At 39.0% G+C, this 25,871-nt stretch overlaps 2 protein-coding genes across 2 annotated transcripts; one reads left to right on the top strand and one right to left on the bottom strand.

Moving 5' to 3' along the window:
* Window positions 1-7,035: 7,035 nt before the first annotated feature.
* dlx2a (distal-less homeobox 2a) lies at window positions 7,036-9,427 on the top strand. Its single transcript, XM_015013326.2, has 3 exons — window positions 7,036-7,719; window positions 8,059-8,243; window positions 8,357-9,427. Exons 1-3 carry the CDS (start codon window positions 7,398-7,400, stop codon window positions 8,684-8,686), a joined length of 837 nt encoding a protein of 278 aa, XP_014868812.1. The 5' UTR covers window positions 7,036-7,397; the 3' UTR covers window positions 8,687-9,427.
* Window positions 9,428-15,681: 6,254 nt separating this feature from the next.
* On the bottom strand, window positions 15,682-18,717 carry dlx1a (distal-less homeobox 1a). Its single transcript, XM_015013327.2, has 3 exons — window positions 17,774-18,717; window positions 17,274-17,476; window positions 15,682-17,054 (listed from the first exon to the last, which is right to left on the bottom strand). The coding sequence occupies exons 1-3, from the start codon at window positions 18,081-18,083 to the stop codon at window positions 16,803-16,805; spliced, it is 765 nt and encodes a 254-aa protein (XP_014868813.1). The 5' UTR covers window positions 18,084-18,717; the 3' UTR covers window positions 15,682-16,802.
* Window positions 18,718-25,871: the final 7,154 nt, after the last annotated feature.

Raw genomic sequence — 25,871 nt, 5'->3', positions numbered from 1 at the left:
AAACAACAACCCATCTTAGGTCCCTTTGACCTTGGGGTGAGGTGAACTTCTTTAAGAGAAAGTAGGTTAAATAAAACTTTTTTTTTCCAATCAAGTACTGAGTGTGCTTTACTGTGCTTTATTGAAGTTTTATACATATAAAAAAAGTCCTTCACAAAGTCAGATTTAATCCAAGTGATGTACGTAGGTTTGTAACTTTCAGCAGGTTTAGTACCAGACTTAATGTAATGGGTGCATTCTGTTTGGCAGAGTGAAGGTGTTTTAACTGCCTTTTCTTTGAGGTTACAGTACTTCCATTATTGCCCTGAGTGGAGATGTAACAGGATCCGTGAGAGGAGGTGAAGCTGCCTGGCCTCGAATAGTCTGAGGCCGGTGGGATCAGAGAGAAACCAGAGAGCAGAAGCAAGTCCAACAGGTGAAGCCCTGCAGGTGACAGCGCCTTTCTTTCAAGATTAGTTGCGGTTTTGTACAAACAAAATGAAAACTCACACGAGGAAGGTCTGCTACCCCCACGCCCCCAAAAATGTCAAATCACAGAACTGCATTTTAGGATTCACCGATGACTCCTTTTTCATGCTATTAATGTTTAGATTCTTGAAGTTCAGAGAATGTTTAATGATATCCCTAATTTAAATTGAACAAGATTCACCAGTTTCATAATAAAAACACAAAAGTGCCAGAAGGGCTTTTTTTCACCACAACTTGTGACAATATTTATTTTATTAGTTTTTGTGAATAGGATTTGTTTTGATACCTAAAGTAATATTTATATGTCAGATAATTTTCTGCTCTATTTTATAAAAAAAAAAAAAAAAAAAAAACGGGACTCAGTCTTTATTCAAGCTTTAATGGAAAACATACTAATTTCTATTTACCTCTCCCAAATAGAATATCACACTGTTGTAAAGTGGTCCCGACAGAAAGAAAGGACAATCATCAGTTTCAACAATAGTTCCTCTCAATACGGTTTAGCGAACAAAAACAATTACCTAAACGTATATTTCTCCGATGGATTACTCTGATTACCTCCTTTCATGTTGAACACTTTTGGTCTTCAAGGCTCTGAAATCCAAACCCTGATGGGCCAGAAGGGCATGCTGCTAAAGTTTCAATGTCCTGAGGGACAAAATATCAGAGAGATGGAGGAATTCAAGCCCAAAAGTTACTGAGGTGTGGGTGAGCAAGCGTTTCCAAAATGACCAGCTGTTTACAAGCAGCTTGCTGTGTACCAACACATAGAGCACCACTGATACCATGAAGCATATGATACAGCTTTAAACACAAAACTCATGTTGCATCTACATTAAGAACATGTTTTGTTCACAGCAAATTAATTAAATGTAGAAAATGTTCAGCTATTTGATGAACCTATTTATTTAAGAACCTAAGTGAATTCTGTTTATATTCATTTGGCGTCTAACACGATGACCGTTGTGGGTTCTTGAAGCTCAAACAGCAGCACTATTTGTAAGACAGTATTACTGGATACTTGGATTTCAAAACTGGGTCCATGTCGCACGGGGCAGAGAGAAGAAACTGAAGCCCTGCGTCACAGAGAGCCAAGAAAACTCCCAGTTACCAGCTGGTGATGCAAGAAGCTAAATCATGCTAAGGGCCACAGTCAAAGAGGGGAAAAGGACTGTATTGTTTGGCAGAAGAATAACTTATCCATACTGTAACTGATACCTAATTGTGTTGGAAGCGTCAATTTATGAAGCACAAAGAAACTGGAATGTTTCAAATTTCTTTTTATCGTATCTGATGTTGAACAAAAAGTCTAGAATCGCAAATAGGTCAAAGTAAGAGAATAAAGTTTTCTGGGACTGAGTTGAAAAATCACAGTACAGCTCGGATTTTTATATTTTGAGAGTTATGTATTTGTACGGGACGCTCCAAAGACCGGGTGATGCACAACGAGAGACATCAAGGAATGCATGACAAAACAGATGCGAATAGATTTATTCATTGTTAAGAAAGAACTGGAGTGCGATGGGCTACCAGGCACAATATTAATAAAACAAACTGTCATTGCAAGTATTTGACTTGTCTTGAGTTTGTCCTTGAGATAAGCGGCGAATTATTTGCAATTCAGCAAGCATAATGTAAACCAAGGTCAGCAGGAATTAGATAATCTCAGCTGTGACTACCTCAACAGATAGGGTGGAATATTTACCCCCTGTTATGTGGAAGGAGATATGAAAACAAAAGTTGTGTCTGCATCAGTGGCTGTTCATTAAACACACATTGTGTGAAAGTTGGAGCGGCTCATCCTGGTCGTGTTGTGACAGGGCGCTGATCCTTTGTGAGGAGGCCATCCGCAGTAAATCTGCTCCGCTCCACTCGCACAAAGGGTGGGGGTGGTGAGGGAGTGGGCGTGCCACAGGGTCAACAAAGAGGGGAGCAGAACCTCTCAGACCTCTCATTATTCCTCCTCTGACCGGGCCCATGCAGACGACACTGGGAACTCTGGGGGATTCCTTTGTTGGCCCAGCAAATATAGGAAACCATTTTTGCTTTTGTCATGTTAGACTCTGAACTTTTAATAATTATTAGGTGAGGCTTCGGTCCTCAAAGAGGAACCTACAGATGTAACGGGCTAGTTTCAGTAGCAGAATTTTTTTGCAAAAGTTTTGACACCCTTTAAACTTTTTCAAATTTTGTCACATTACAAAGTACAAACTGTTTTATTTTGTTGGGCTTTTTTTTAAGAGCCCTACAAGAAGCAGCACATATTCTGAAAAATACGAAAGGATAATGTATTCATCCCCATTCAGTCTGATACCCCTAAAATCTAGTGCAACCAATTGCCTTCAGAAGTCACCTAATTAGTAAAAAAAAACAACAAAAAGGAGTCAATGTAGTCTATATATAGACTCCTCCTTAAAATCCAAGGAACAGCAGGAGGGTTAAATACAAACATTTAACACTTAAAAGATACTTACCTGTTTGGAAAAAAACAAAAACAAACAAAAAGAAAACAGTTTTTTCCTTCTACTTCAAAATTGTAAAGTAATATATCTTAAAATAATCAATTTGAGGTGAAAGTTAGAGGTTATTACCTGGGGGCGGGGGGGGCGGGGGGGACAAAGAACTGATGGGTATGAATACTTTTGCAAGGCTTTGCTTGTAAAGTTTTAACATCTGTGAAAGAATATATTTCATAGAATCATTCAAAACTATAAAAAGTTAAAAGTAATGGTCTTTTCTTTCAGTATTAACAGTGACTAGATCTGGCATTTCACCTTTTTGTCCAGTTTGCAGAATAAGAAACAGCAGGAACTTTTTTTTTTTTTTTTTTTAAACAAACATCTTCTATGAATGACTCATCGAACATCAACTTCTGCATCTGTTATGAGCTCAGCACTGGACACTTCCTTACCATTGTTAGCGCCGGCCTGCACTCGTCATTAAGGCTTTTGTTGATAAAAATAGTTTCTCACTGGGGGGGAAAAGCCACTGTGTCTGATTGTGAGGAAACGCATGCCCAGTCGAGAACACTCCGCCACAGACTTCCAACTTAAACTCTGCTCGTGTCCGGAGTTAAGCAAGCTCAACCTTTGAAGCAGAGAGATCAAGAAACACTCGGTAGATCATTTCCATGTATGTAAGAAACACATGAGGTGAGTCCCAAAGACGTTTTCCATGCTGACTCTGAATTGTCGGCTTAAAAATCGTTGGAGAAACACACCGAGCCCCTGCTGCTACCTTGGTTAGTGTAAAAGCATTTTTATGCCAAGGCTGAAAAACTCCTAATAATGTGATTTGAGTTAAAGGGGGGAGTTGCCAAGGCGATGAACTCAGTGCCCTAGCTAACTCAGCAGGAAATCTGGAAAAAGAGCCGACAACCAAATCAATGCAGAAACAGGAATCTGCCTCCATTCAACACAAGGAAATGTAAACATGAACCTCCCACCCCAAACACCGCTGCAAAAAGACAGTCAAACAATTCAATAACAGCAACAACTGAATCATTAAAAGATATAAAAGATGGAAAGGTTTAAGGTCAATGTAGCTCAAGAGAGGAAAGTTAATGTTGCAACTGTCCACAAATCAAAATAATAATAATAATAAAAATACTGGAATTAGAAAGAAAGTGAAAATAATCAAATCACCCAAACAGTTCAAAAGTAGGAGGGTGAGTTGAGTTGGTGTTCGAAAAATATTTAACTTAACATATTAAGTGTGATCATGCCATGTTCGATGCTTTTATTGTATTTTAATAATGAATGGTGACACAAGGGTGAGGCTTGAGGCTAAATTATTGATTGCAGGGGAAAAGTGGCTATAAGTTAAATTTCTGCTTCTTTTTTAACATGTAGTGCTAAATATGCTTATAGTTTTGGTTCAAGAAAAACTGTTTTATCTGAAAGTCCTGGAGAAAATAAATATATTCTTAATAAATCATATTCTTGTATGGTCACTTGCCTTCATTTCCCGTAAGCCGCTCAACCCTGGAAGGTTCATTAGACCAGCTGTTCTGAGACAGAACAGGAAAAATAACATTTAGGATCAATTTACCAGCTCTGGCTGACATTCCAATTAATTATTCAGCTTACCAAGCAAGAAGAGGGGTGGAAAATGTCTAATAATATTTTTTCTAAAATGGTTTCCCTGTCACAATATCTTAGAGTCTGTGTTGTTTTAGCTTACAGCACCTTCTGGTACTAATTTTAAAAGATGGTCTGAAATATTGATAACTTCATCGTTTTATGTAGAAGAAGATGGTTTTAAATATGTTTTCAGTTGAATAGAGCAAAAATATAATACATAATAGGCCCTTATACCAAAAAATAATAAAAAATTTGTCTGTCCTACAGCAGTTTGAGTTTTTATCAGCAAGCCACAAGATTAAATTTCATATTAACAATCATTCTACTACAACACCAAGAGCTTAAAATTAATACAAATTGAAAATAAAACAATATTTTACTTATTTTGTAGAACGTTTTACAGAACACAATAGAAAAATAATCTGCTGCAACAAGTTCCTGTATTCAGCGGCTGCAGAGAGGTTTTAATTAGGCTAAGAAAATGAGCACACGTGATGCTGTCAGCATTTCTCAGCCTGGGGTTGGAATGAAAACATTCATAACAAGATGCACGTGCAGCACAATGAGTAACAAACCTTTGGAGCTGGAGAACTGCTGTGTCAGAATAACACTGAATGATCACAGATAAAATGTTATCCCACATTTTACCGAACCTCTCCATTAAGTTCAGAATATTACTATTCAGAAGCTGCTTTTATCCACTGCAATAACTTCATGGAAGTAAAATATACTCAGTGGATGTCACTCTTCACTGGGATCTGATAAATTCATGTTGATGTGCCTTTGAATATTTGAAAGACTAAAAAAAGACTCAGAAATTACACAGATTTTGAAGGGTTGTTCTGAATAACCTCAGTAACCATGATTACATTTGGAGAAAAGAAGAGAAAAAGCTTTTCAAGCTTGAAAACACCATCCTACCTGTGAAGCATGGAGGTGGCAGCATTGTGCTGTAGGGGTGTTTGTGAGGAGGAAGTGGCTCACTTCATAAAATAAAAAGCGTTATGTGGAAATACTGAAACATCCCAACCCATCAGCCAGGATGCTAAAATGTAGGCAAAATGGACATAAGCATCGCTATGAATTAGTGACAATCTTTAAAGGACAACAAAGTCTGTGTTTTAGAGAAGCCATAAGAAAGTCCATAAAAATGTGGTCAGAACTGAAAAGGTGTGGGAGCAAATCTGAATCAGTTACACCAGTTTTCTAACCCATTGTGAAAAGCTTGTGAAAATTCAGACCTTTAAATGGGTAAATTTGTTGCGCTTTAATACTGTACAGTGCACAAAAAGCTAAACTTGTGTATCTTTTGGGCTGCACAGTGGTGCAGTTGGTAGAGCTGTTGCCTTGCAGCAAGAAGGTTCTGGGTTCAATTCCCAGCCCTGGTCTTTCTGCATGGAGTTTGCATGTTCTCCCTGTGCATGTTTGGGTTTCCTCCCACAGTCCAAAAACATGACTATCAGGTTAATTGGCCTCCAAATTGCCCCTAGGTGTGTGTGTGCATGATTGTATGTCTCTGTGTTGCCCTGTGACAGACTGGCGACCTGTCCAGGGTGAACCCTGCCTCTTGCCCGGAACGTTAGCTGGAGATAGGCACCAGCAACCCTCCCAACCCCACTAAGGGACAAGGGTGCAAAGAAGATGGCTGTGTGTATGTCTTGTCATAAATTTAATCAACAAAAATAAGGTATCACTAAAACTCTGGCATAAACTTCCACAGAGTTGTTCAGCTCAATTAATCTTCTTAAGAGCTCTAACCCTCTTTCTTGGATCTTCTGATGGATGAATGTTAACTTTATCAACCACTGGCATTTCATAAAAAAACAAAGAAAAAAAAAAGGTCTTTAAGTAGACGGAACTATACTGCCATCTGGTGGCAAAGGACGAACGCACCTGTATAATAATCGAATTACACGCGACCATTTATTTATTTAGTCATTAATTTATTTACATTTGTCCGACAGCAAAACTAGATAGGATTCATCTAAATATAGACCGGTAATATACCAGCGAAATCAATAGGGGGTGTCTGCTGTCCACTTGCAGGAAGTGTGGAAAATGAACGAAAAAAAGAAAGAAAAAAAGGAAGAAAGAAAGAAATTTTGCTTGTTTCAACACTTGGGTGCGCTGTAGTAACACTGTGGAAATCATATTATAACATCCAGTGTGAATCGCACAGTTTAAGTTCATTCTGCATCCCGGTTGGCCATTGCCCTTTACTTCTTATATAAGGTAAGTCAGATGTTCTTTTGGACACATACTGGTCGTATGGTTGTGTTCAATAAACACAACCAAACTCCTACATAACGCACTGTAAGCACAATCTGAAGATTAAAAAAATAAATAAATAAATAAACTAAAATAAAATCCAGTTAAAACAATTTACTGCATTTGTGTGCATAATGTCTATTTTCACTGCTTCTTGTTAATCTGTCGAAATAGGGAGAATAGATAAACAAAGATCCTGATATTGTGTGACTTTGGTGTTTCTTTTCTTTCTAATTCTTTCTAATGTCTTCAGACAACCAGGAAACACAGACCTAAGCAAATAATAGAAACTGGCGTGGGGAGTAGTCAGCCGTGGAGCCCTATACTCATTGGTTGCCTCAGACACAGGAGCTCTCCCTCTCACTCTCACATAAATGCGCTCCCACCGCCAACCGTGGCAGATAATCACAGGCCACAGAGAAGAGGAGGACACACCTTCCGCTGATTTTGTCACAGTTTGCACGGGGATGCGTTTTGACTCACAAAAAGGTTCAAGATCTGACTCGTGCTTTTTGCCAAGCAATTTTGCCATTTCTTGCGCACGCATCGTCTCCGAGGCTGCGGCGTTCCCAACCCACGATGACGGGGGTTTTTGAGAACCTGAACACAGATATGCATTCGAACCAGATTACCTCGAACAATTACCACAGCTTGCACAAATCGCAGGAGTCCCCTACTCTGCCGGTCTCCACGGCGACGGACAGCAGTTTTTACAACAACCAGCAGCCGGGGCACTGCGCCGGGTCTCCCTTTGGCCAGCTCGGCTCCTACCAGTACCACGGCAGCGCCACGGGCTCTGTGCCATATCCTAATGCAAAGTCATACGATCTGGGTTTTAATTCTTCGTATGTTGCATATGGCTCTTACGGCTCCAACTCGTCTCCTACTCCAGCCGAGACAGGTAATCTTTCTTCCTGGAACGTGCACGCATTTTATCGACTTTTACGCATTTTGTTTGCGATGCTGACTGATGGTTGACCATTTGCTGGGACACAAATTAAACAATTCGTTCCAAAAAATTTTGTGCAGTGTGATTAGAAACCAAGTTTGTTTCAAAACAAGTCCCGTTCTCAGTTTTTCATACATTACTTATTTGTACCCAAAATTTCAATTTGATGCATCTAAATGTAGTTGATTATTTCAAGCAAACGAACAGCTGCAAATGTGCACAAAGAAAAAGTTTTGACTAAAAAGAAGTAGCTAAATTCTTAACTTAAATTGCTTCTGATTTTCCCATTAGAGAAAGAAGAAAGCGAGCCAGAAATTCGGATGGTTAATGGAAAACCAAAGAAGGTCAGGAAACCTCGAACCATTTACTCCAGCTTCCAACTGGCTGCTCTTCAGCGGAGGTTTCAAAAGACCCAGTATTTGGCTCTGCCAGAACGGGCCGAGCTGGCAGCTTCGCTGGGCCTTACGCAAACACAGGTGGGTGCATTTGAGGCGAGGCTTTGTGCTGACACATGTCAACTTTCCTAATTAAACTGACGAATGGAGACTTAAACGTGGTTAATCGGTGTTGCTATCTGTGTCCGGCTCAGGTCAAAATCTGGTTCCAGAACCGCCGCTCCAAGTTCAAGAAGCTGTGGAAAAGTGGCGAGATCCCCCCAGAGCAACATGTTGCTTCCAGCGAATCTCCTCCGTGCACGTCTCCGTCGACTACTGCCTGGGACTTTCCACAGACTCAAAGAATGAACGGTGTCAGCTCGGTTTTACCTCAGAGCAACGGCAGCCCTCCCAACACGACTGCGCCTTCGTCGTTTTTGGCAAACTACTCTTGGTATTCAACTACGAACTCTACGACGCATCTGCAGCCTCCTTTGGTCCAGCATCACCACAACTCAGCTATAAGCGCCGGGACGATATTCTGAAATAAAAATAACAACAACAACAACAACAACAACAACAACAACAAAAAGCATCGGTTCTAAATCGGACAATAAACAAATGCCATTACCTTGATTTCACAGACCTCGTGTGCGTCGTTACGCGCAGAAGCTAGCAGAAATTAACGCAGCAAGACTAATTTTGATGCTTGTGATGTGATGGACACAGATTTCTACACTTATTTTTGTATTTATTTATTTTCTTTGTGTGAGGGATGAATGAACCACTATTACCCAAAGCATTTACAGCAAAGCTACGAGCCTACTTTTACGCGGACGTCACTTTTTTTTCTTTTTTTTTTTTTTTTTTTTTTTACATTTTCTGGAAAAAGAAACCTGAAAACTTTGACATCAGGACAACCTGGCTGTCACAGATGTAGCGAAAATTATATCCTAACTGTATTGTGCCTTTTGCAATATGACCTCAATTTGTTCTGCGGGAAAAATAGCATATTCACTCCTCAGATAGCTTAGGTGATATAAATATACAAGAATGGTAAAGGTCTTTGTAAATAGCTTATTTTATCACATCTTTTTTTTTTACAGTCTCTGTTGCTCTGACTCTTCTCCTTAGGATGTTGGTGCAAATTCATTAATCACCGTACAAGCTACTGATTGTTCCACCCCTGATTTACTTGTATTCCATTTTTATTGTGGTTTGGTCTTATTTATTTTAGCAGTGTTTCATATATGGTCAGATGTTATTTAAATAAAATGTTTCCTGTGCTCATGCATTCAGCTTTTTACTTAGCCATAGACTATGTTGGTTCATTTAATAATTCATTTTTTTCAAGGTGTCTGTTTAAAAAAAAAAAGAAAGAAAAAAACTCTATTTCGTTATTTTTTATTGTAAAAAATGGAATTCAAATATATATATATATTTTTAAATATGAAAAATTAGATCCTTCATTTAGTGGCATTTTAATGTTCAGAAACATGTAGAAAAACATTAATACTCTTTGTGGAGAGATTTAGTTGGATATATCACAAGAAACATACTAATAGTTTGATACATCATCAAAGTACTCTCAAATATCAACTTACATCCTCATTAAAAGTCAAATTAAAAGGAAACGCCTTAATTATTTTAGCAGTAATAATTATATAATTAGCATAAAATGCTAAAAATCCTTTTCAAGACAGCTGCAAACACATCTGCAGATGCTGACATAATTAATAGCTTAGGACTATTTCTACCTCATAGCTGACAGTCGACTGTCATTATTCAACCTTTGTTCACCTTTCCAAAGAGTTTCAAGCGCAAAATTGTTATTTATATAACAATATTTAACTAGAATACCTACAAAATGTAGAAACTCCTTAACCAGACAGATACAAACACATCTAGGTACTTGCAAAATGTATCTTGGTGCTAAGTGGTTGCTCTTCCTCTCCGTTGTAGAGCTTAGGTTGCTAAGCAACAGTAACTATTGGTTGTCTTGGGCAATTTGGCATAAGCGATAAAACGTTAAGGATAATTAATATAATGCCGATTATATGTACTGGTGGCATTTAATACAAAAACAATGGTTTATATAGCTTATATTCTATAAATTAGAAAGCAAAATTAAACCTGTTTTTTCTTTAACACGTGCTATGCTTTTTAAACAATATTAAAGCTAAAAGGTCAATTTATTTCACATTACTACAAGAAATGTGGAAACTTCTTGGTTAGTCAACAATGTTAGAAACTTAGTAGTTATGCCATCATGCTACCACTAGCTTTCATGCAAATAGCCACCTTATATAAGCTCTGCAGGATTAATTAACTTGGATTGCTAACCAACTATGACGATTGATTAGCTTGGGTGGTTGGGGTTAAGTTAGCAAACCTTTGAAGTAGCTAACATAGCAGTTATCCATTATGTGTTAAGCAATTCTGTTGGATTGTTTTTGTAATTATTTGTACATATTTGACCTTTATGGCACTGGTAGGCAGAGGTGAGTCTTCCTTGAAAGTTGCTCTTAGTAAGTCCCAATCCTCTGTAAACTACCCCCATTCTGCTGTCAACACACCCACAACTACAAAGACCAAAAAACCTTCTTCAAAAACGTTTATGTTCTTATATTTATTTATTCTGTAACTTGTCAGAAATGTAACAATTTTTTTTATCGGTTAATTAGCATTGACCTTGACTTGGCTGACCACATTTTGTGGTCGTTGTGCCCAAAACCTTTCAAAATATTCTTTTTTGCATTTCTCAAACAGAATAAAGGTTCCATTAATCTCAAGTTCCTCTTAAGGAAAGGTTTGAGCAGTCGGAGAGTTTTAAAATAAGTAAATAAATAAATGCTGGCTTGTAAGCTGCAAATCCGTCACCAACTTCAGTGTCGTCAGCTAGCCGCAGTGTACTTACATTGCCTGTACAGCAAAAAATCCCCCACTTGATTGTTTGCAACAAGCAATACAAAGTTACTTTGCGGATTAACAGACAGAAATTTTTTTCTGTCTGGTTTCCCCCCGGGTAATGCTGCCCAGGGCAGATAGCAATATGTCCCTTATCAAAAAAATACCACCCTTGTTGGCAGAATTTATGGGGATTCTTGAAATGTATGTGCTTGGTATTTTCCATTACCAGTTGTTTAGAAGAGCAGAAAGCAGAAGCATGAGTAGTACAGCAAGCTTCTGGCATGCCAGAGGGGAAAGATGAGGGAGGGCAAAAAAAGAAGACAAGTTCCTCAGACTCTGTGGAGTCAGGGAGACTTTTTTTTTTCTCTCCCCCCAGACATTTTATGAACTCAGCCTTGCAAGAGAAAAGGAGACAGGAACAAGATCCAAGACAGCCTGGAGCTTAACTAGACCATCAGGCAAACACTTCTCACGTCTCACAACAAGCCTCTGATCTCTGAGGACGAGCAAGTTGACCCACATTATTCATGTAGATTGAAGAGAACACAGACACACGTCTTGGAACTGAAGCAACACGCACCAAAGATATTTTATATATTGAACATATTATTTTGATTTTTGAGACTATTAAATGAGCTGCTGTAACTCCAGCTGGTGCGGTGCACTGTAAAAAGAATTAGCATTGAGTAATATTCATTAAAATCATTTGAAACTTATCAAGTTTGAAAATGAAGTAATCCTAATATTTAGACTGCTAAATTTTGGGGCGGCAACAAAAATTAACTGAAGGCATTCAGTCAGTCAATGTGGTTTCCAGCAGAAAACTGTAATGCTAACAGCTAGCATTTGATGGATTTTTAACAGGATTACTATATCTGGTTACTAAAAGTTGAGAACTGTGATAAAACCTGTCCTTGAGAAAGTTTCTGTGCTGAAGCAGAGAAGCAGATATGTAAGTGTAATTTCAGCTTTGGCTTTGCAACTGTGCTAATGCTAAAGTCACACTTGCTAGCAAACTTCACTTATTAATCCTGACATAATTATCAGAGAAAAAGGCTACATGACATTTTATTAGAATAGATTTCAGAAATGCATTTTTTTTTTAAAAAAACTATGCATTTATTTGTTTGACAACAGCGCTAATGCTACAATCAGTCCTCCAAGCAAGCTGAGCTTGTTAACCTTGAGGTAAAGTTGTCAGTGAAAGACACAAATGTTTCCATGTCACTTCATTAGACTTTGATTTTAAAACTGTGTATCCAGCGTAAGCTAATTTTGAAGTGTTATTGCTATGGCTATGGTTTCCCCGTTGAGCTAAAAAATTGCTAATGAACACCTGCAGTTGTGTTCAGGAAGAAGTTTAGCATTCTACCTGTTTAAAAAGAAATTAAATTTTTTTTTTTGGTTCTGTTTTTGACTTTCTGCTATTTCAGCCATAATCACAAACCAGTTCTTATTCCAGATGAGCAAAAATTATTGCAGTTTAACTAATTTGGTTTAGTAAATGTAAATATTTAATTCATTTATATTTTTCCAGTTAGATCATTTAGATCATTTAAATCTATTTAAGTAAAATGTATGCAAATTGCAGTCAATGTCATTGATTTTTCACTTCTCAGTGGAGTATGTGTTAGTCAGGTGGGATTAAAATGATCAAATTATTACCTTTAGCCGACTGGAGGCCACGAAGTGGGATATTTTCATTGTACATAATGAGGACTGCAGCATGTCAGTTGTTATATCTGATGGAGACCCCCACCCTCCATCCCTGCCCTCCACCTCCTGGGGAGCTGACAGTATCTGACAGGCCTCCAGGCGTGCAGCCAGCCTGTGTTGTGTCCTAACACATGTATGAACATGCTGAATACATTCTATATCTTTAATTTATTCTGTAAACTGTCAGCTGATGTATGTAGCCCAGACGTATGACAGATTTTCATGATCAGTTTATTTGCAGCGTGAAACGACACTTTTTTCCCCCTGTTTCTCAGTGCCATTTAAAGCTGTTGTGGTTCATAGTTTTGCGTTTCTCTGGGAAACTTGTAAATGCCACAAACCCCCCTATCCCCATTTAAACCCTGATCTGTAATTTCATCCACATTTGCTCTGGTTGGAGCATTCCGGCTTTCAAATCTGAAAGCCTGCAATTACTATATAATTCTTCGCAATTTTAGATGTCCTAATATGGGGTGTAATTTTTTACACAAGACAATTTCCCGCTATTTCAAGCATCAACATTGTCAAAGTTGTATGTACATAATAAATGGGAATATCAATGCATAGTTTTTAGCCTAACATCTTGACTCAACGATAATTATATCCGTGTGGAGCCTACGCGGAATTAGCCTGAATTGCATGGTAACTGCTGCTTTAAATTTTAAAAAAATTACTCATAATTTCCCCCAAAGATTACCAAGATCTCGAGTGCACAATGTCATCAGCGTAATGAGGAGTAAACATTTATGCTAATAATCTACAATTTTTTCCCCCCTCGTCGCCTATAAAAAGGGGAAATAAAGCAGAGATTTTCAGTCATTTTCTGAACTCTGCAGCTATAGCATTGGACCGACACATGGAAGGCATTTTGTGGGGATTTAGAGCGCTGATGTGGAGCCTGTGCTGCGGGGAAGCTTTTCGCTCATCTGCATCCAGGCTGATTCCTGAAGCTCCAGGGAAGGGAGTTCAAGATTAGATTCAAACCGAAAGGTGGGTGCTTGATGTTTAATCGTTAAGCTTTAACCTTAAAAGTCAGATTGCATTTTACTAATAAAAATAAAATAAAAAATAAAAAAAATTAAGAAAACAAACTGGATTTATTTTTTTTTTTTCGTCTAATTTTCTGAAGTGAGTATACAACTTAATTTAAAAAAAAAAAAGAATATTAATTCACTTCTTCAGTTTGGTAAACTCCTAGTAAAAATAAAATCTTCATATGTTGTTTTTTTTCCCCGCAACTCTTTAAAAACCGAGGCAAGCAAAGCGAAGTAAACTCGTTACTCTGACATTGTGCCTAGCTAATTTCTGAAGCCTCTCCGCATTGACAACTCGGTGATGTACACCTGCAAGCAATTTGTCAGTCTTATAGCTACACATTGGGCTTAGTCTAAGGGAACAGTGACAAAATGGCAGCTCACCTATTTCGCTTTTTTTCTTTTTTCTTTAGCAGCAGAAAATTTCCTTCAGAGCACATTCTCTTTTGTTAAGGCAGAAAGATCCTCGGTGCGAAAAAAATTGCTCATAATTACCTCAGAGATAGGAAACTGCATTAGAATAAATAAGGGCGAAATTACTGTAATTATACCGGGTTTGATGGGCTCAACTCGTATAATCAAGGGGAGAATACAGCGAAATAACACTGACCCTCTTGGGTGTGCAGCTGCGCCTTTTTCTGGGAGTAGGTAGGCATATTTTATGCCACAGTGCTCCTGCTTCCTTAGTGGTATATCTTCAATAGGCCTGTAGACGTGATGTGCTGTTCACAAAGGACTATATGTGCCTCAAGTTCTTAAAATAACAAAGAAAGCAGAATATAAGGAGTAATAAACAAGGCCAGAGCGTCTTAAAAATTATTTCTCTAAAGCTGCTGATGATAATAATAATAATAATAATAATAATAATAATAATAATAATAATAATAATAATAATAATAATAATAATAATAGTAAATTGCGTCTTTTTAGTAGAGCATCTCTCCAACAAATTATTTCTAATTATATAAATATGAAAAGGAGACGATTTAAAAGCTTCAGTTGATCAATGTTTCTCTTGCAAATATGAAAACACGAAAACGAGCATTGCATTTCCTTTTTCTTTCCATTCTGCCCTCCGAGTAAATTGTTTTGTATTATTTTAATATGCATTGCTCTTTTACATCAATGCATTTCATGCGATGCTTAAGTGTGTGGTTTTTTGTTTTGTTTTTGTTTAAAGCTTTTTCCTGTTTTATAAAACCATAACATTTAATTTCACTAGAATGTTGTTTGCTTGTTTGTTTTCCTTTTTAATTTTAAGATAGAGTGCAGGTATTTTTGTGGCATCACACACACAAAAAAAATAAATGCATGCAAACTTGAACCGTAGTTCAAATATTTGTATGCCATATGTCCAGTCAAGAAGCCCGTTGTGTCGATCTTTATTACTTACTGTTTAAGTTGTTGTACTTTTACCAAATAGCATTTTCACACTGTTTGAACCCTTTACAGATCTGTAACATAAATAATCTCTATCGTGGCAAAACCTAAAAATATATATAGCTCTGGTTTTAAATTCACAGATTACAGATTAATGTGTAAGTAAATATGTTTCAGTGGTCACGAATGGACGCAATAATTTTTAGAAGTGAATCTGCATTTCTAATTTGTAGTTCTTTCCAAATGTTTTATCACATCTGCATTCACTGAGCAGAAGCTGGACAAAGGCATGTAGGGCCGATTGTTAAACATGGCCATAATCTAAACGGGGCGCCTTTTTTTGCGGCTCACATGGTGTCTGCTACAACAGCCAACATGATCCTGCTTTGTGTCAGCTCGCATTAAAGCTGCACGGCGCTGTAAAAAAGAGGAGGAGGAAGAGGAGGGGGAGGAAGAAGAGGTGGTGCACAGGAAGAGAGGGGTTGAATCAGACACCGTGCTTAAACATAATTTAAATCATATTTTACTGCTTTTGAAACTTTTTCACTTTTATGTACATAAAAAACTCCAGAAACAGATAAATAAATTAAGTGATCAATACAAAACTAAATATCCTCTATGGTGACTAAAACACATGTCGACGAGTAATATACACAAAAAAAAGCCTAAAACCCTGTTTCACAGCGTATCCAGTAACAGCACAAATAATAATTAAAATAAAAAAAAAAAAAAAAAAAAAAGTGTCTGAAAATTATACACAAAATACAGTGACAAGTTATAGCTGCTCATCCTCAGGATATTTTTTCTCTCTCTCTCAAAAGCAGCGAATCGGCTGTCCTTTTACATTTTCTTCACATAACATCGGGGCACGGCATAGAAAAAAAATAACCCACAAAAAAACAAACAAAAAAAAAAAGCTCTGCTTGCGTTAGTGCAGCATTTCAACAACACAGTGTTGTCATCTCAAACACGCACACAGAATGAACACAGACAAGTCTGAATAATTTAACTTAAATAACAAACACAGAGAAAACAACACAGCGACGTGAGGATTTACTGTGGTTGTGTTATGCTGTAAGCTGGGCGGCCTGACCGGTGGAGTCTGGGATCGGTTATTTGGTTTAAAGCCTTCACTGCTGAGGCCTGATTGGCCCTCAGGTGTTAATGCATGGTTTTAGGTCGTCATCTGGCGTAAACAAAAAAAAAAAAAAGAGGCTTTTCTCATAAACATACAGCTCAACAACAGAATTCTTCACACCAATTCGAGTTTAAGAAAAATAAAAGAAACGTAAACAACAGCAGCCAAAGGAAAAAATAAAGAAAAATGTTTATCCTTTTTTTTGTCGTTTTGATTCCCGCTGCCACGGACTTGCTGCCCTGCGTGGGTGCATTGTGCGCCTTTTCGCTCTCTCAGCGTCCCACCCCTCTCTTTTTGCTTCTCCCTCCCTCTTCTCTGCTAGCTGGCACGAGAAGGCCTCCGTGTCAGCTCGCGGGATGCGGCAGCTATTTTTTGTTTTGTTTTGATTTTTGTTTTGATTTTCTTTTTTTTTAATCATCAATGCCGAGGCCGCGCTCGGGCGGCTGCGGGGTCCGTCACCGTCCTTGACGCTGGAGCATCGGCTCACATGAGCTGCGACTGTTGCATAGACTCTTGGTGTGTGGTCGGGTACCACGAGGTGTAGCTGGGGATGTAAGAGCCGGTCGTGCCCACCGACGTCTTCACGGTGGTCGGCGACGTCCAGACCGGTGCCACGGTGGGCGAGCCGGTGGAAAGTCCACGACCGGTGGCTAAAACGTTGGTGTCGATTGTGCTGCCGCCTTGCTTCATTAGCTTCTTGAATTTGGAACGTTTATTCTGAAACCAAATTTTTACCTGGGGGGGACAAAGGACATGTCAAGATTAGAAAGCAAAAAAAAAAAAAAAAAAAAGGAGTTTTACGCACAATTTACACATGCAGTTAAAACATTAATAATAATAATAATAATAATAATAATAATAATAATAATAATAATAATAATAATAATAATAATAATAATAATAATAATAATGACAGTGTGTAGGTATTTGATAAATTGGTTTTTTTTTACTTGCCTGTGTCTGAGTGAGACCCAGCGACGCCGCCAGCTCAGCCCTCTCCGGCAACGCCAAGTATTGCGTTTGTTGAAATCTCCTGTTGAGCGCTTGGAGCTGTAAACTGGAGTATATAGTCCTTGGTTTTCTAATCTTTTTCCCCTTGCCGTTAAATCGCACCTCCCCGCCTTCCACTACTGTGTTCTTCTCCGCTTCTGGTGCCGCTGGTGGAAAAACAAAGGGAGACGTGTCGGGGAGAAACAAGATGAGGAGGCAGCTGCGACCAGCACCGCTATGCAACAGCGAACACTTGAAGCACAAGTTTTACAGGCTGTACTTTAGGTATAATTACCCTTAATTGCATACATTGTTTATAGCGTTACGCAATAAATAATTGGAGAGTCTAATTCCACATCTGGGGTATCTGTTCCGCGCTGTCAGTGCAGAAAAATCCAACAAGCAGAGAAAGGCGCCATTAAATGAGGTGGGGGGTGGGGGAAGAGATGCCGCTGCACGCTTACCTGGGTCCTCCAGTCGCGTCTGTGTGAGCCCCGAGCTGTTCTGGTAAGTCTGTACTGTACTCAGGTATGGACTTGTGGGATGGCTGCCGACGGAGTTTACGTACGGATAACCCAGAGATCTGGGGAACGACGAGGCTGGGCTGTAGCTGTCGTGCTGCGTGTGACCTGCAGAATGTAAACAGTGCATGGGATAGTGTCCGTGAGACATGGAGGAAGGAGACATTTGTTGACTCGGGGGTCCAAACTCCATGAAAACGGCTTTTCCTGATGCAGGGCTATTAAGACCTTCTGGAATCGTGGTCATTGTCATCTCTTCTGGCGGTTCCCTCCTGTCTCCTCTGCGCTTTTGTTGTTTTCCTCCTTCTGTGATCTCAGCGAAAGGACGGGTCCCAATTTAAGCCGGCCTGATTTTTTCTCCTTCCATTCATAAGAAAATGCAGTTTGCGCCTGTGAAAAAGTCCTGGGAGTGATGCTGTGGACCGAGACAAACTCGCTCAAAGGTTTGAATCTCGGACTCATGAATATTCATCAAAGGCTGTCGCTGATTGGTCCACTCTGTGCGAGCGAGAAGCCGATTGGTGAGGCTGGGGCTGGGGTCCGAGGAACCTGACAAAGTCAAGGAAAAACCACAAAACCTTAGATCTTTTTTTTTAATAGACATATATAAAGATGTGATTTTCTTTTTTAACAAACAGCGCGCCTATTTTATGATGGTAATACAAGTATTAAAGGTGGCATCTACAGTGGAGTTAAACAACATTTTCCTCCCAGTCACAGCTGCTTTGTCTGCTGGCCAGTCTGATTAAAGCACATTTTGATTAAAGCTCCTAATGTGCCATCAGGAGGACGGCGTATATTAGCATAACACTGGCGTTCAATTTTCATAAGTAGGTCTGTAATTAGTCATGTATTTAACACGGAGAGCAACCTGAGGTGTCAGTTACACCTGCAGCAGAAGGACGAGGATTTACAGGCTCAGGTATGGGCCTAGTGATGGTGCATGACACATAAAACGTTTGCAAAAAAATATCACAACAGTTTGAAATAATCTGCCACATGCAATTAAACTAATCCAATATTTTAAAGCAGCTTTTATTTTTATTTATCTCTCTCTCTCTCTATGCATACTTTATGTGATCTAGGTTAATTTTTTGATGCATGCAAATGTTTTCTAAGAGGTTCATTTTCAAGTTAGCATCTCTCACTTTCTGTTTGTCTCGTTTTACCCATTACATTTAAAAAACATAAATAAATAAACGAAGCAGCAAATTTACATAATTTAATGTTGATACACTGGCAGTCATGCGATCTGGTCACAGGTTTGATGTTAAATCTTCTATCTTATTTCCTCTATTAAATTTCAACAACAACAACAACAAAGAAAAAACAGAACATTAAAAAAGAAAAAAAGTGCTTAAAGATTTATTTCAAAACATGGGAGGTCTAGCTGCTTGGAAGGAAAAGGATACTGGACGTAAAGTTTCCTAAGTTACAAGATCTGATGTAAATAAATTTCAGATCCACGTCAAATTTTAATGCAGCGAAGCTCAAAAGTATTCATGCCCACGTCAGATATGCATTTAAATTTATTTTTCATTCAACTAATATTTTTTTAAGCTAGAAAATGGATAAATATAATAAAAACATTTTTCTAAAATAAAATTTAAAAAAGCATATTTACATTTCATTAAAAAAACATTGGAAGTTATTTACTCCCTTCTAAGTAATCAGTGAAAAAGACAAATCTTCATTTTCAGACTGCAGCAATCAAACCCTTGTTATAATTGCTGACCAGAGGTTGGAAGGCCTCCCTGCCATCGCCCTAATCTTTAACTCCATCCACAGATTCCCTGTCGGATTCAGGTCAAACCTCTGGCTGAGCCACTGCAAAATGGGATCGTTTCCCCCAGTCCGAAAGACTGTATACATAAAACTGGGTCTGCCCCTCGATTTGATTTCTATCAACGCCCCTGGTATTAATCAGCTGATAAAGTCAAAGAATGTCCACTTACTTTGTAAAAAAAAAAAAAAGAAAAAAGAAAAAAAGAAAAAAAATCACGTGACGCAGAAAAAAAAAAAAACAACCAGATGTGCGCCACCCGAGGTCAGAGATCCTCCTCAGGATGAAAGCGGAGCAAAGTCTCCAGCAGATCTTCATTTCCCCGGGATTCATCTGCAGATCGCAGCTCCTCCGCCGCCGCAGTCTGCGCAGAGCAGAGGCGCAGCCCCGCTCCTCCATCCGCGGTCCCTCCATCATCTCCACCTGAATAACAAATTAAAGGCAGTTAAATTCCCTCACTGCGATTATCAGCGTAATTGCATAATTGAACTGCAAACAGAACGAGTAAGTTGCAGAATGTGTTGTCAAAAAATGCAGGCGGCTGACATCACAACACGCGCGTGTGTGTGTGCGCGCCACAATGTGCCAGAATGCCTGCGGATGCTTGGGATTTAAAGATTTCTGTGAAATATTAGGCTATAACCAAAGGCTTGGTCCTGTTGTCCCCCAAACTCCCCTCTCTCTTAAAATAGGCCAATTTGAAGTGATTTCTCCTGGAATTACTTTCGAAAAATGCCTCAAGATTTCCTCCATCAACAACGACAATGATAATGGTGGTACAACCGATAATTATCATCTTCCAGAACAGAGGACAGATTTTTTATGGGTACTTGGTGGGTGCGACTGATAACTGTCATTATTTTTCCCACGATTATAGTATCTACAGACGACTGTGAGCAAAACCATTAGCAGAATTGAGGCAGAATTTGGAGGAAACATGTAAAATAATAGCACAAGTGTACTCCTAAATGAGAGATGTTTATGTGATGCAATTTGGAGCTAGAAAACACTTATTTCATTTTTTTTTTTTTTTTTTTTTTGCAAAAAGGTTTCCAGTAACCCAAAGTAATAATCTAATACTAGATGAATTTTCTCAAGCCTCCTAAAGCGCCATTAGGATGAGGCAGACATGTGATAATATTACCGCACTGTCATTAATAATTTGACTCGCCGGCAGGAGGGCAGCGCAGGCCACAGCAGCGCTTCCTGCAGCGGGACTCTTAACTAGCCGCACTAAAAATAAAGTCCTTCATGCACGGATGGATGGAGCGCGGAGGCAGGACTCATTAGGAGTGAGTAGCTCTGTGGCTGAGGGTGTTTTAACACCTGCTGCTCTTCACCTGAGGGGTTAGTGCAGAGGTGGAGAGACAGACGGGGAGAGGTGGTGCAGGACGGGGGGTGGCGGGGCTAAACGGCCAACATGTCACCGACTTTATTTCAGTCCGGTGATAGCAGGCTCACCTCAGCTTCCCCACTTATCCCCCAAATGTTATCCCGGATGGAGGACCGTGCCAAACTGGTGCGTAAAGGCGCAACCTTTTACGCACCCTGCAGCGTCTGAGTCTGAGCGACAATTAATTACTGTCACTGCAGGTGAAGGGCAACAAAATTAGATGTTTATTTTTATTTTATTTTTTGTAAATAAGAAAATAAAATTTTAATTCGAACTTATGATCAAATTTACGTTTTTTATTATTTAATTGCTATTCACACCATCATAGGTTTAATTCGCCTCAGAAATGCCAAGCAGCATAACGTCCTTAAATAACAAACATAAATAAAATAAAAAATCCCACCAAATAAAATGATTTATGGAATTACGGACATCAGCTCAGCCACATATCCAAGCGTCATTTGGTGAGCATGTACCAGCAGAAAATGTCAAAACCGTGAAGGTCGCGTTTCAGGTTTATTATTATTTTTTATTTTATTTTTTATTTTTTTTAAAGCAGCCGATCAAACAAGTGAAAAATTGTCTTTTGTTCTGCGCCGTCTCCGCCGCTGCTTCTCCGTGCCATCCTGTAATTTGCGGCCGTCAGTTAGCGCAAACTAGATGCAGCACAATTAACTCGATTCTGGGTCTATTTTCACGTTCAGTGCGGCGTCAAAATGTGGATTGATTTCGTTTGATGGGTTATACGTAAACAGGAAGAAAAAATGAATATAGAAACTGAGGAATAAGATTGTTACATTGGTTAAAATGCTTTTGTGAAAATACAGAAATTATATTTTACATAATAATAGTAATAATAATGTTATGTGATGTTATGCATAGTCATTTGTATTTTTGAAGGTTTACTAATTTTCTATTTATAATTATAAATCCTCTTTAATTGTAATATATTGCAATGTAATGGTGCAATCAGCTATTTCTATTTGTACAAATGTAAAGTTATATATTACATTTATTTCAAGTGTATTCTCTATCATTTTTCTTCTTACTGTACTGGAATTTATATCCAAATGGAAATAAAGGAAAATCTCATTTCACATAAAAACATAAGACATGGGGAAATATCACCTTCCTTCTAGCAGCCAAAATGAATTTAAATTCTCTTCAATTCATTTCTACACAAATTATTTTACAGCAGCTGTCATCTCAAGACACTTTATAAACATTGTCCAATTCATATGCAGACATATGAAAGCTTCTGCTCAGATTAATTCAGAACAATCCAGGCACATAGTCACATTCAGATCCAATTAGAAATGGTGTAATTTGATTCTAATAGCAACATCAGCTGATCTTAAAAAACGCCACTTGGTATAAAGTTGTCTAAAGAAGACTAGCGGGAATATTGTTCAACAATTTCTTCTCCTGTTGTTAAAAAAAAAAAAAAACTTTTAAACTTTATTGAAGCATAAGATTTATATTTGATGAATATTAATGCTATTTTTGTTTGTTTTTAGGCACTGGTGACACCAGGATCCCGCTTCACATCATTTGTGCTTGTTGTTCTCACAACCAATTACTTCAGAGTTGTACCTATTTGATGAAAGATCAAGCAGAAGCATCTTTTTTTTTTTTTTTTTTTTTGCCCGCATGTTAACTTATATTTTCAGATTGTTTTTATGCAAATAATATTTAAAGTCCTGTTCACATCTAATATCCCTAACAGCAAAATCCTCTTTTGCAAACACAAATAATCTCGATTAACCCTCCTGATTAACCCACTACACAGTGACAGACACCATGGTGAAACTTCAAAGCCACTTTTCAGCTTTTCTCTCTCTCTCTCTCTCTCTCTCTCTCTCTCTGTCTTTCTCTCTCTCTCTCTCTCTGTCTTTCTCTCTCTCTCTCTCTCTCTCTTTCCATTTCAGCGTTCAGAGGCGCTCTCCTCTCCAGAAGGCAAGGGGGTCGCGGTGTGGAAAAAGCCCCCGGTGAACTGGTGGAAATGCTGTCCCCATTACAGCAGCAGCAGGGGTCAGGCCATGGCAGCAAGCATCCAAGCTGCCCAAAATTGGCTGCAAAATGACCAATTACCTGAGTGAAGGCTGAGGAGAAAGGACTTGGAAAAATATGGCTTTTACTTAATTCAGCTAAACTGTAAAAGAAACTAGTGTCACGGCGATGCCTCATACTTGCTGCATGTCGCAGCATCCCACCTGTTAGGAGGGAAGATCTGCGCCTCAGGCAGGAAATGCATTTATAGATAAGTGAGAAGCGGGGATAACGCTTGGCGGAGTGACGTAACTGCTGGAATAATGTGAGCCGGGGGAATTATTACACCAAAACAATGATTGATTAAACATCTTTACATGTAGGTCTTATTGAATTAATTCCCCAGCAAATGGAAAACATGCAAATTCGGCAATTAAGTCATTTGCCCATGGAGAGAGCGGCTGCTTGACGTTCAGCTGCCACTGCGCCTTTAGTCTGAAACCCTTTTTAGTTTTTTTTTTTTTTTTTTTCCTGTTAAGAGTTAAGTCTCCAACAAAGACAGGAAGGAGGTCAGCACTCAGCCAACACCTGAATGCAGCTCTCTTTTTTGTGCTCCCCTTGATCCCCACAGTCTGTGCCTGTCATTAGTCTTAATGATGGAAAATTGTCATGTTGATACAAGTCTTGCTCTCCCCCTCTCTTCTTTGTATAAGTAGAAGGTGGAAGCTCCATTTGTAACAAAGTTCTTTGTGACTAAAAGCCGTGGACATTGCATTTGTGCCGCGGGAGAAAAATGGGGGCTGTAGATGCTCTTTCCATAGCTGGGATAATTATTCCTACTGTGACCTTAATGATTCGCTCTGTTCATCCTGCATCTCATCCACGCGCCAGGCCCTCAGCGGAGCCCCGTGTCAGGGAATATGAAAAACCCATATAATGAAACCATTTTGGGCTGATGGAAAAAAGGGGGCTACTGGAGCCGCACTTGCTACAAAGACGGCTCAATTATATGAGTAATTGTGATAATTTTCCCTCCATTCACTGCGTTCCCTGAAAGGTAAAAAACACAGATGCTGAAAGGGAAATTACTTGGACAATATATAATCTGTGAAATGGTCACAACAGAAAAAAAAAAGATGACTGTAAGAAAGTGAAGGACTATAAATAGGTATGTTAATGCAGGGCCACATAAATACACCCTCAGAAGCTCGCAGACATAAACAAACAGCACGCCACTGAGCTAGTCCACAAGAAGAGAGAGAAGGGATGGGGGAGAGGGGTGAGGGGAGGGGAAGCAACAAATGACCACAAAAAAGGAAGAAGGTAGATGTGCAGCTGCCAAAAAAATTAAACCTCCTTCTTCTTCTTCCTATTGACGAATTTCAGCTCCTGAAAATGCACCCCCATAGTTGGCTATCATTTGTTGTTCTCTGACAGGAAAAGGATAATTATCTCTCTCAGAGGCAGCGAGACTGACATGCCCTTTAGACTTTGCCATGAATGCAGAGGCTTGATGGAAAGCTTGAGGAATAATTTTGTTCTTGTGCTTTTCCTTCATCTTCAAGAGCATGTTTTATTCCAAAGAACATGGAGATGACAGGACTGTGGAGTGCATTAAACCATTTGGATTCTTTCTGTAAATAAGGCATCGCTCCATCTGTCAACGTCTACATTTTTTTTGGGCGGAAAACAAAAAAAAGAACTTGAAAATACTTTAAAATGTCAATTCTGTTCCAGCGTAAGGGATACGGGACAGAGAGATGCATATGTTTCTTTTAAATGCAAGTGAAACATTGTTGTTGTTTTTTGTTAACAAAAAAAGTAGAAGAGAGGTGCATAGCGCACTTAAATGCATTTTGCTGGGACTTTAAGTGACACAACCACACAAAGAATAACTGTGAAGTGAAAGAAAAATGATGCATGGTTTTTAATATTTTTGATGAGAATACTTCGTACTTGCGACAATTGTTTGTCTTCTGCTCCCTGTTACTCACAGAGCACCGAATGAAACCCACTACGCCCAATTGCCATAAGAAGTCCACCGTAGAAGCAGAAAATTTGAGAAATTTAAAGCAGAATTAGCTTAAAGGCCCACAGTAAACATGGAGGACCTACAGAAAACACAGGAGACTCCTTTGCTCAGATACATATAAACTGTGCACTCCACAAATCAGTTTTGTTATGGCAGACTGGTGAGAAGAAAAGCTTGATGGAAAGAAAGACATCAAGGCTCATTTAAGGAGATGCTCTGCCCAGTTGAAACCAAATTGAAGCGTGTATGTGAGGGGAAACTGTCGATACAAATCAACTTGAGCTCAACATGGTGATGGAAGCATCGTGGTGTGGGGACGCTTTTCTCGTGCAGAAATGAGAAATCTTCAGTGGATGGAGCTAAATGCAGGATGATCTAGGAAGAAAACCCATATTAGGAGGGACTTGGGTCACATGAGAATGGCCGTTTCTCTCCACTTCAGAGTGATGTGCTGCATTGTGTGGGTCCATCACAACCATGAACATAAACAGAAACTCACTGGTTTTAATGTGATGATATGTGGGAAAAACTTCAAGAGATCCAGTAGCCATCGTAATTCAGCAGCGATTACATCCTTCTGTTTTGAAGATTTCCAGATTTGGGAGACAAAACATTAACACAAGAAGAACCTGCTGCATCTTTTTTTTTTTTTTTTCTCACGTTTACCCCGCCTCTCCAACCCACCAGTTTTCCTTCCTCCCACGTGTGACGCCGCTGGCCCCTCACACACGTCCGCCTGGAGCAAATCGTCCCAGTCAAGCTGAGCTACATTGCAGCCTTTCAGCTCAAAACACTCGTATCACACCGAAATGACGAGCCAACGTCACGAACCGTGTCATCGGTT

This window comes from Poecilia mexicana, unplaced genomic scaffold (genome assembly GCF_051168715.1).
Source record: "Poecilia mexicana isolate PSO_F unplaced genomic scaffold, ASM5116871v1 scaffold_2, whole genome shotgun sequence".
NCBI lineage: Eukaryota > Metazoa > Chordata > Actinopteri > Cyprinodontiformes > Poeciliidae > Poecilia > Poecilia mexicana.
The sequence above is the reverse complement of the archived record's forward strand: the minus strand, read 5'-3'. Positions and strand labels throughout refer to the sequence as shown.

Bases quoted from the DNA above. Each gene is read 5' to 3' on its own strand.
- dlx1a (XM_015013327.2), bottom strand. From the start codon at position 18,083: ATGACAATGACCACGATTCCAGAAGGTCTTAATAGCCCTGCATCAGGA. The intron at 17,477-17,773 runs GTAAGCGTGCAG...TTTTTCCACCAG, and splicing joins GACGCGACTGGAGGACCCAG to CGGCACCAGAAGCGGAGAAG. The intron at 17,055-17,273 runs GCAAGTAAAAAA...TGTCCCCCCCAG, and splicing joins TGGGTCTCACTCAGACACAG to GTAAAAATTTGGTTTCAGAA.
- dlx2a (XM_015013326.2), top strand. From the start codon at position 7,398: ATGACGGGGGTTTTTGAGAACCTGAACACAGATATGCATTCGAACCAG. The intron at 7,720-8,058 runs GTAATCTTTCTT...TTTTCCCATTAG, and splicing joins TCCTACTCCAGCCGAGACAG to AGAAAGAAGAAAGCGAGCCA. The intron at 8,244-8,356 runs GTGGGTGCATTT...TGTCCGGCTCAG, and splicing joins TGGGCCTTACGCAAACACAG to GTCAAAATCTGGTTCCAGAA.